Here is a 10,161-nt window from a genome sequence, read left to right on the forward strand (position 1 = left end):
TAGCCGATCGGGAAGGTCAAGTGAGGTAGTGGGTATCCTCTCGTAGCTGGGTACCATCCACTTCCGCGGGCTTTCCACCGGCACAGAATCCCTTCAGATCGCCCTCACCAGGTGGTAACGTGGCTAGGAGTTCAAGATTCTTAGGTAATCCACTCTTCGGTACAATTTGGGTACCTGAAAGGTACAAAAGAATTCGGAGAAATGAGGGATAACAAGTGCTGACAAGTGTCGATTGCTGAATCAAGCTATAGTATAGACGGAGATACTCCGGTCTGACCAGGGTCTGGACCTGACTCTAAGAATAACTCTCTTGACGAATGATGAAGGAACTTTCGAGCAGTTCCAGGGGAAATCATTGAGAGCATGACTTGACCCGCCACTAAGACTGGTTGGCAATGGAACCATCCAGTCATACCGTCGGCATGAGGAGACCTTGCGCGCTAACGCCCTACCCGATAGGGAAAGGCGCTTGAAGTTTGTGCAGCATTGTAAAGCTGACGTGCGCAAACCGTAACTTTACAACATGGAAAATCTTCCATCGTCCGTCTTGCCATGCGAATTTTTTTTTCCCTTTTACCCTCCCACACTCCTCGACCCATTTGGAACTAATTAATACATTTTTTATTTGTGTGCGTGTGTGTGTGATTCCAACTAAAAGAGGGATCTTCATCAGTTACCCTGGTCACCCCTCCCGGAGTACATTAGCTTGTTTTTTTTTTTTTTCGAGTCACTTGCCCTCGTTCCCACCACGCCCCCCTCCGATCCCCTCCCCTCCCTACTGTACTACTACCGACTACATACTACTCCATACACTACCAACAACTTCCCCATCTACTAATTCTGGCGTCGTTTAATAGTACGATTGTTGACTAATTATCAAGGATTGGCGGAAGGATCCTTTTCATCTGCTCCTCATAGCCTGGGCTTACCCCTCGGATTGTCGTTTCGATACTTACTAGATCTTTCCATTACATACGTCCGAGCTTTTGTTTTTCCCTCCCTACCTTGTTTTATATACCTACCCGAGCCTTATCCTTGTTATTTTGTTATTATTATTTCTTATCGGCCTCGCTCGGTTTCTCCTCCCTGCCTTCTGTTTGTCTCGTGCTTATTGGGAGTGTTCGTCTGCTTGGTTTTACTATTCGTCAAACAGATCAAACAGCCAGTTCCTCTTCATCCCCCGTGGTGCTTCTCCTTCCTCTCATTGATTTTCCATCTTTATCCTCCCTTTACCGCCCTCCGGAGCTCCCAAACGGCCCGGTTCTTTTTTTTCCCAAGATTAGCCCCACCTTAGCTTGGTCGATTTTGGAAAATCCCTAATCCCCTGTGGCTCTTGGGACTGTTTCTTCGCGTGGTTTTGTAGATGAATCAATTCTTCATCCTTGGTCTACATGACGCCCGGTTCCCCAGATGAAGCTCTTCACTTTCGAGGCAAGACCCTGACTCCCGAGAGCCCTCGTCCGCTACACATCGCGGAACCAGCCAATATTCCGGTGCTTCAGAATCAAATGGACCCCGTCTTCAACGATACTTCGACTTATGAGAAGTCCGAGTCTGCTGTTGAACACCGCGCCCAGCTGCATGATGATCTACCATCCACTATGCCCATTATGCTGGGTCTGGGGGGGTGCAAGGAAACTATGGCTCCGTGCAGGCTCCAGGACAATTCCAAACTCAAACACAAGGTAGCTACCACCACTCTGGTGCATTTCAGGCGGACGACGGTTCGATGAACAAGAATGTGGTTGCGTCTTCCCATGCGTCACTGCCATCAGACCAATCTGCATGTGCTTCTTCCATGACCACTGCGACCACCTCTGCTGCGCAGGGTTTCGAACCAAACTCATCTCTAACCACTGCTCCTCCATCAGATTCCGCCACCCATATAACTCATCACCCTTTCCCCGATCTCCCTCCCTCTGCTCCCCATGCTTCACAGAGCATTCCCATTGCGAGCGAAATAGACCATGCAGCCTCCTCCTGGGCAGCTTCGTCGGCTCCACAGGATCGCTTAGCCACCCGCAACAGACCACATAACACTGGTGAGGATGGTGTGGATTTCCAGAACCTCCTCGATAATCTTCCCCCTCCTCTACCGCTCCTTCTGCCCCTGCAATATCTGAGGCCGTTCCTTTCGGGGACGCCTCTGCGGACCCTCAAGCAACCGATGAAGCTCTCCAATCTTCCCTGGGCTTGCCTCCTCGTCCCCCACCCCAGGAGAAGCCTTCCATCCATCCCAACTATAACCCTAGCGATGATATTCGCTCGTATCATCAACTTCCCCCTCATGCGTCTACGCCCAAGCCTCCTACTCTGCCCAGCAAAGTAATTACCAGTCTAACCCCGCCCTCCCTTCCTTGGCAGCTGCCGGCGCTCCAGGGACCACCTCGGGCGTCAGCACCCTGCCCCCTCCTCCTGTGGCTAGTTTTCAGCAGTCCCCGCCAGCCACGGCGGAAGTGCAGACACCTTCCTCCCCAGTGTCCAATAAGGCTGGGCGTGTGGATAGACAGCAGCCTCGGCAATCTAAAAGCGCTGATGATGATGCCCCTTGGGGGCCAGACGTACAAAAGAAGTATGACGAGTTTCTACATGATGAGAGGGTATATGTCACAGAAGGACTCTGGGACCGTTTCCCAGCGGGATCCAGGTTATTTGTCGGTTAGTATTACGAATCACATCTTGGACTCTGGCAGTGGAGTAACTGACGTCTCATGTTCCCAAAAACAACAGGCAACCTTCCAACCGAACGAGTGACCAAGCGAGATCTGTATCATATCTTTCACAAGTACGGGAAGTTGGCGCAGATATCTATCAAGCAGGCGTACGGCTTTATACAGTTTCTGGAGGCTCCAGCCTGCAAGCAAGCGCTCGACGTAGAGCAAGGAGCCGTGGTGAGGGGGCGCAAAGTTCGTAAGTATCAGCTGTCCAGACTTCAAAAATTGCTCAGCCGGACTAATGGAACCTCCTAGACCTTGAAATATCCAAGCCACAGAGAAATACGAGGCCAGGCCCAGCTCCTGCAGAACCTTCTCGCGCTCCGCCGGCCAGGCGTTCGAGGTCTCCCGAATACAGCAGAGGGGGACCGTCGAGCAGTCGCAACCCTAGAGCTCCTACGGATCGCTACGACCGACCATACGAATCACCGAGAGTTCCATTTAGCGATTTCAGAGATGAGCCTACTCACCGTAGGCGCGATGACTATCGGCCTCCCCCTCGATCCCCGTCCCCTCGTGGCTTCCGCGGAAGGGACGGATATCGGTCCCGGGATAGAACGCCAGAGCGGTACGATCGACGCGAACGACGCCGATCCCGGTCCCCCTATGCAAGGGACCGAAGATACCGCAGCCCCAGCCCACGGGCCGCGGGTATGAAGGTGATGTAGAGTTGCCAGTGCCTAGACGGGCCCCAAGAGATGTCCCCGAGGTGCAAATTCTCGTCTTGGAGGAGGTAGACCGGTTAGTCTTGCGTTCTAACACTTCGCGACATGTCTCTTGCTAATCAGTTTGCTAGAAACTTCATCTTCCATGTGGAAAATGCATTCCGCAATAGAGGTCTTCGAGTTGATGTTTTGGTGTTGGGTCCCCGAATCCCACTGAATGCGGCCGTTCAACGGCAGATCAACGAAGGTGTTCTCGCAGTGGTGAGACTCGCCCGTCCAAACCAGTTCTCCAGGAAGATTCCTCTACAGGTTTTCGATCGAAGCGGGGGTGCAGACAACGTTCGATTTAATGGTAAGTGTTTCGGTTTCTGTCCAACCAATCTGTTTACGAAGGCCTGGCCTGCTAACAGTTCATCAGAGTATCCCGATGTTGAGCCGAACATTGCCGCTGAGATCGTCTTCCACGCGCAGTCAGTGCAGCGCGGCGCGCCTCCTACTCCATTCCCTCCCAATCCAGCTTTTGCGGTTCCTTCCCTGGCACCTCCGCCTGTGCCGCAGGCCCCATTGCCAGCTCTTTCTAATCCCCCCAACATCGCCAACCTAATCACGTCCCTCGACGGACCTACTCTACAGTCTCTTTTGGGTGCGCTCCAGCAGCGGCAAGCAGCCGTCCCAACTGCGCAACAGCCATTTTCTACCACAGCATCAACACCCAATGCCGGTGCAGATCTCGCTAGTCTTTTGAGTGCAGCCACACGACACCCTGTTCCCGCGAACCCACAACAACCTCTCCCTCCGCAACCGTTCCCAATCCAAGCACCTAATGCTCCAGTGGTGTCTGATCCCAACTTGATATCACTGCTAGCCAAGGGCTTGGGAGGACAACAGGCGCAAAATCAGGCAACCGTTGGTCCTCATGTACAGAACATCATGAATCAATTGGGCAAATGGAAGCAATGATTTTATGACTCATCTTCTTTCCTATTTTTCTTCATTGACATCTTTTCTCCGGAGCTCTATCATCTTTTACAGAACATCATGGGCATTGGCGTTAATTTGATCGATCGGTTGAGGTATTTCTAAGGCATGGGGTTTCAGCCATCGGAAACGATCATATGGCCTGGTTGTCGATTTTGATTTACGTTTTCCTTCGGTTATTACGCTGTAACTGCGACAGGAGTGCAATGGTTTTCTTTTTCTTCTCTATTCTTATAATCTCCGGACACCTGGACAATAGATCTTCATGGGAATACGGTGTCTTTTATCTGTGTCGCGGTGCTGATTATATGGTTTTTCCCGGCGGTTACTGTGATACACTAGGGCGCATAGCGGTCAGCTGGAGTAATGACAAGGACAAATAATACTAACATTGAGTATGCGGTAATCCAGACCTACAGAGGTTTTCTCAATAGTCGCTATACAGTGCAACATATGTAAAGGCCAATGGTATCGAGCTCATGCGAGCACGGGACATTATTAAGATTGGAGTGGCATTAGCTTTTGATAAGTCATGGTATGTAGTACAGAGCCTTTTGGCTTGGAATAAATCCCTCCCGTTCTCTCGCTGTTCGTTTTCTCCCAACATAGGAACGAACTAACCATCCATCTACCTAGGGTTCCATCCCTGTGCCTTCAAGTCCTGAACCTTGGCGGCATCCTCTTTCTTGATCCGCTCAATTGTCTTGTCTCGGTTGTATTCCATTACCCGCTTTTCCTTGAAATATTTGACCTATTTTGTTTGATCGTCAGCAATTGTACCGTATCTAGCCAATGGAAGCCTAAGATTGTTATGAGGGACGACAATTGGGAAGGCTAGACTCTGTCTGTGTGTTGAGTCACGCCCACCGACCCCTCATCACGGTAGACGAAACTGAGATGGGGCACATACCCAAGCCTTTGAACAAGCCGACTCAAACTCCGCAATCTCCTTCCCACATTTCCGTCGCGCTTCCTTATCCTCCTTGATCGCATCCAAGATATTATTATCGTCCAAGCAGGAGAAGAACAAGTCACGACCCTCCCAGCACTTTTGTCGAGAGGACCGATCGGGGGCTATGCGGCCTCCATCGGAAGCGGTGTTCTTCGAGTCGGAGGACCACGGTAACCAACCCATTGTGATTTGGGGATTTTTGGCGAGTGATAGTTAGAAAGAGGGATGCGAGGAAGGTACTGGAATCAAGAACCGAATATGAAGCGCGTGGGAGTAGCAAAGTAGGCTGAACGGTACCGTCGCAAGTAAATTTATATACTAAGACGTAGTTAGGAGATGCGCTTCCCGTTCGGCATGATCTGCGGTCCCTTTCTGCCCGCTTGGCGGCTCTGCTCGTGGCGCCACAGTAACCTGGAGCAACTTCTTCAGTTTCCCCCATCAGACGATGTCCCAACAGATCATCGCTTTCTCTTTACAGTCTTAATATATTTGCGACGCGACTGTCATATCCACTTGCAATCCCTCACTAACGAGGGAAGAACCCCAAGGAAAGGCAGGCATCGGGTATATGCTCGGTCTTTCCGCGGCCAGAACTCACCATCTCACCGGCTCTTCTCACGGCGAAATATCCCTTGACTTTTATAACTAGTGTGTACCAGTTACCACACATTTCATGCCCCCGCGCCGACGGCCTCCTGCGGGGGCTCGGACAGAGCTCCCGCCGCTGAAGATCGTGCGGAAGATTGCTATCTTACAGCTTGCCTATTATGCCTCCGCGACGGCCCTGATCTTATTTACCACTCTCGTCTATGGCACCCCATTTTCCCTAGACTTGGTTCTGAGTTGGGACTCACTGAGAGGAGATACCACGATTGGATGGATGCTGGGGTTGGTGTGGATGTTGAATAGTCTTGCGGGGTGAGCTGCCCACCTCCCTTGCTCTCGTAAAAAGGATGCGCCGCTAACCGAACTGTTACAGAATAATCTTTCTTCTACTCCTCGTCGTTCGGTCCAAACTCATTCCTGACTTTGCACTCACTATCCACTTCCTCCATCTTCTCGCGACGTCCCTTTACACCCACTCCATCCCATCCAACCTGCTTTGGTGGGGTCTTCAGTTTGCCAGTGCTTCTCTAATGACCTTTGGTGGTATCTGGGCCTGCCAATGGCGGGAACTCAGACCGATCAGCTTTGGCGGTATAGCTGGTAGCAGTGCTGGACAGTCATCTGGAAGTTCATCTCAACCGCCGGCTGATAGGGGCAGTCCGTCCAGAGGAAGAGGCCGGGAACGCAGCTTGCAGGGTGAAGATGGTGAGTATGAGATGACTGAAATGAAGGGGGTTGGTGAGCAAGCGGTATAGCTTTCTTTCGGGTCTTCCCTTCTTCGATTGTATCCGGTTCCCCTCTCTTTCTCTTATATTTTGACGTTGATGCATGACCGACTTACATGCGGATTTCTATATGTTCACAATTTTTGTATACCCTAGCTGGTTGGCACCTGTATAGATGGCGTTCTGGTTCGAGTATCATCCTCTCATCTTGCCGATGTGTACATTTCATGGTCTTACATTCTGGCGACATTCAAGGGCTTGTGCAGGCACATTGGTATCTAACATCCTGTTATGGAATCTTTATGGCCTTTTGGGATGGCGTCACGTCATAGGGACATGGGACGTCCCAAACATGTAGAGAGTAGTATTTACTACTACTGAAGGGTATCAAATCTACCCAATCGTGACCCAAGGAAGACAGAAAATGCGCCTTCCATGAACATCCGTCTTGTCGGACAAAAGTCCGTACGGTCGGCGATATGCGCCTATGGCAATCGCTCTGAATTGGCGTTTCCGGTCAATCAAAACCAAACGAGTTGAGGTCCATTTATCTGGATGTGGGGGGCACCACATTCCACCTCAACTGATAAGACTTGAAAGTGGAGATAAATATCCCCAGCATTGTCGCGACTGGAAATTTCAGTAGTTACTCTATCAACTTTGACTTTGTTTTCCCCATAGAAAAGGTATCTAAGCCAATATGTCAACTTCAACGGCAACCGAAACTACTACCCAGCAGAAGGTAGTCGTTTCCACTGCAGACTACAGTAACATGAATGTGAAGCCTGCGGTCGAGGATACCATTTTCCAAGCAACTGCCCGTGGCGACCGTAATGGAACGCTTAAATTACCAGGAATTCCAGTATTCACAGACCTCTACGAGAAACGTAAATGGATGAAAGAGCACATGGCGGCCGCGTTCCGTTTCTTCGGAAAGCATGGACACGGCGAAGGTATCTCTGGACACATCTCCATGAGAGGCGAGTGCTACTTATTTACAGCAATAGTAGAGACACGAGAACTATACTAACAGTGTCTCGCAGATCCTGTTTTGAAAGACCATTTCTGGATGAACCCCTACGCCAAACATTTCTCTGCCATGAAAGCCTCCGATCTCGTCCTTGTCGACCAAGATGGCTATGTGACCGAAGGAGGCAATCAGGCCTTCATCAACGAGGCTGGATTCATGATCCATTCAGAAATCCATAAGGCCAGACCGGACGTTGTTGCTGCTGCGCATACGCACGGGGTTTATGGAAAGACGTGGAGCGCATTTGGGAAGGGAATCGAGATGATCACCCAAGGTACGACGACTTGCACAGGTTGTGGATATCTCCTTAGATGGCGAGAGTGACTGACAGGTGTAGACGCGTGTAACTTCTATGGTAGACTAGGTGTCTATATTGACCATGGTGGAATTGCATTGGCTCAGGAAGAGGGGCAGCAGATTGCGAAGGCTTTAGGGCAGGACAACATGGCATGCATTTTGCAAAACCATGGGTATCGCCTGCTTCTGGTCCCCGTTTTGTTGTACAATTCAGCTGACGATGTACGCAGTTTGTTAACCGTAGGTCGAACAGTAGATGAAGCAGCCTTCCTTCTTTCCAGTTTGGACCACGCGTGTCATTCGCAGCTGATGGCTGAAGCAGCCGCTGCCAATGGGGTACCGAAGAAGGTCATCAATGATGAAGTGGCTCAGTATACGGCCAATGCGGTACAGACTCCGGTATGGCTTCCCCATTGCGACAACCTCGGAAGAGCATGTACTGACCATCACAGCATCATTTTTATACTGAATTCCAACCTGAGTTCGACCTCATTGTGGAGGAGACCAATGGGCGGGTTCTTCTGTGATGGGGAGAGAAATGATATAGCGATGAGCAACACCCTCTAAATAACTACTTGAGGCTACGAGCCTATTCTTAAGAAAGTCCTTTAGATTACTCTAGAGAGATTGAGGCTGAGACGGCCCCCATCACTAGCCTCTGGCCCCTACCCTAGGACCCATTTATTTCCCCAGGGCCAGCGCTATTTTCGCCCATTCTCTCAATCATGATTATCACTGCCTAATTGAAACAAGGGTCTCCTCTTGACAATGTTGGAGACCTAACCCACACCCACTGCCATTTTTTTTCTCACAGCCCGGACCTTTCAGGGTCCACGCTGAGTAAACCAATTGAATAACTATCGGGTGCTCAACCCCCCTCCGGAGCCTTAGTATAAGTTGGTGATTGGTCGCTAAACCCCAGGCCCCTTAAATGTAAGAAGATCTTAATGAATCCCTTGGTTTCTGGGCACGAAACTGCTCCTCCAACAAGGGAGCCCGTTGCTTATGGCATACTGCTCGTTCTCCACTGTCAATTTGACCGCAAAGGCCTTATTTGGCGCTGCTCATTTCCATTTTCTTCGCTTACTCGTATCTCACCAACATCCCTCCCTTGTCTCCCGTAAACAGAACGGCCAAAATGACCAGCGGTTTTGCTGTCCGTAAGAACGGCTCCTGCCTTCGAACTGAGACCGACTGTGGTGAAACCGTTGGCGGGTTTCGTGGCTGCTGCCCAGGAGGTACATTCTGCCCTATCGCCTACAACATCGATTGTTGCCCAAGCGGCGAAAATTGCACGGAGTCGTTAGTGAAGGAACCAAGGTGTGCGAATGCGACATGGGATTTGTATGACAATGGGGGATATTTTTGCTGTCCACACGATACGATAGGATTCGCGCTGGCAGGACAGACTGACGGCTGTGCCGGTACAGGTTACTCATTTGGTGAGCGGGATACAAGGTTAGAAGTTATCTCCTCAGGGACTGGTACGTTTTATACACACACCATATCATGTATTCGTCTACGCCATGTGGATGCTAGGATATCTCAATGCTTATCATTCTATGAAATAGTTCTACCATTTCCATCAACAGCGACAACCTCTGAAACATCAACATCCACAGCCACGTCAGCTACAACTACCTCCGCGGCAGCTACCCAGACATCCTCATCCTCCTCGTCGTCATCAGGTGTAGATAAGGGTGCAGTTGCAGGTGGTGTTATCGGTGGTGTCGCCGGTGTGGCTCTCATTGCAGCCTTCGTTTGGCTGTTCATGAGGCGCCGGTCACGGCCTCAGCCGGCACCTATGCAAGGCGGGAATGCGCCAATTCATGACTACAAATACATCTCAAATCAGCCCGTTGAAGTGGATGGGCAGGGGTACCGGTATGAGCTGGAGAGTCGACATGATGCTCCAGCTCACGAGTTACCGGCGCAACTCCCAGGTCGGTGATGGATGGGGAGAATGGAATTCACTCAGCGTGATTATAGCTTTTGTTATATTCTTATACGTAATGTGTACATACATTTCTCAGAGCTGTTCGTGGTCTGGTCTGGTATCACTTTTCTGCTTAGGCCTTTATGCCGCGTCTGCCTTTATTGGCATGCGCAATCCCTCATTGCCTTCTCAGGCTAAACGTTATATTCAATCTAATTCAGTCTAGGGTACGATGTTCCAAACTTATACAAACGGAGC

The 10,161-nt window shown here is 50.4% G+C and overlaps 5 protein-coding genes across 5 annotated transcripts; 4 read left to right on the plus strand and 1 right to left on the minus strand.

The window, feature by feature from the left end:
- Positions 1-1,391: 1,391 nt before the first annotated feature.
- On the plus strand, positions 1,392-4,339 carry ANOM_004312 (putative RNA-binding protein (Nab3); the record flags this gene model as incomplete). The annotated part of the gene is made up of 8 exons (XM_015549569.1): positions 1,392-1,617; positions 1,662-2,267; positions 2,365-2,658; positions 2,731-2,891; positions 2,970-3,365; positions 3,424-3,455; positions 3,511-3,731; positions 3,798-4,339. The coding sequence occupies 8 exons, from the start codon at positions 1,392-1,394 to the stop codon at positions 4,337-4,339; spliced, it is 2,478 nt and encodes an 825-aa protein (XP_015409333.1).
- Positions 4,340-4,873: 534 nt separating this feature from the next.
- Positions 4,874-5,568, minus strand: ANOM_004313 (cytochrome c oxidase subunit 6B family protein). Its single transcript, XM_015549570.1, has 2 exons — positions 5,268-5,568; positions 4,874-5,108 (listed from the first exon to the last, which is right to left on the minus strand). Exons 1-2 carry the CDS (start codon positions 5,490-5,492, stop codon positions 4,986-4,988), a joined length of 348 nt encoding a protein of 115 aa, XP_015409332.1. The 5' UTR covers positions 5,493-5,568; the 3' UTR covers positions 4,874-4,985.
- Positions 5,569-5,845: 277 nt separating this feature from the next.
- Positions 5,846-6,670, plus strand: ANOM_004314 (protein SYS1; the record flags this gene model as incomplete). The annotated part of the gene is made up of 2 exons (XM_015549571.1): positions 5,846-6,227; positions 6,289-6,670. Exons 1-2 carry the CDS (start codon positions 5,983-5,985, stop codon positions 6,668-6,670), a joined length of 627 nt encoding a protein of 208 aa, XP_015409331.1. The 5' UTR covers positions 5,846-5,982.
- Positions 6,671-7,340: 670 nt separating this feature from the next.
- Positions 7,341-8,494, plus strand: ANOM_004315 (class II aldolase/adducin domain protein; the record flags this gene model as incomplete). The annotated part of the gene is made up of 4 exons (XM_015549572.1): positions 7,341-7,593; positions 7,684-7,944; positions 8,008-8,366; positions 8,420-8,494. 4 exons carry the CDS (start codon positions 7,341-7,343, stop codon positions 8,492-8,494), a joined length of 948 nt encoding a protein of 315 aa, XP_015409330.1.
- Positions 8,495-9,105: 611 nt separating this feature from the next.
- On the plus strand, positions 9,106-9,918 carry ANOM_004316 (uncharacterized protein; the record flags this gene model as incomplete). Its single annotated transcript, XM_015549573.1, has 2 exons — positions 9,106-9,451; positions 9,539-9,918. 2 exons carry the CDS (start codon positions 9,106-9,108, stop codon positions 9,916-9,918), a joined length of 726 nt encoding a protein of 241 aa, XP_015409329.1.
- Between the last annotated feature and the right edge of the window lie 243 nt (positions 9,919-10,161).

This window comes from Aspergillus nomiae (assembly GCF_001204775.2).
Source record: "Aspergillus nomiae NRRL 13137 chromosome Unknown contig00053, whole genome shotgun sequence".
Classification (NCBI taxonomy): domain Eukaryota; kingdom Fungi; phylum Ascomycota; class Eurotiomycetes; order Eurotiales; family Aspergillaceae; genus Aspergillus; species Aspergillus nomiae.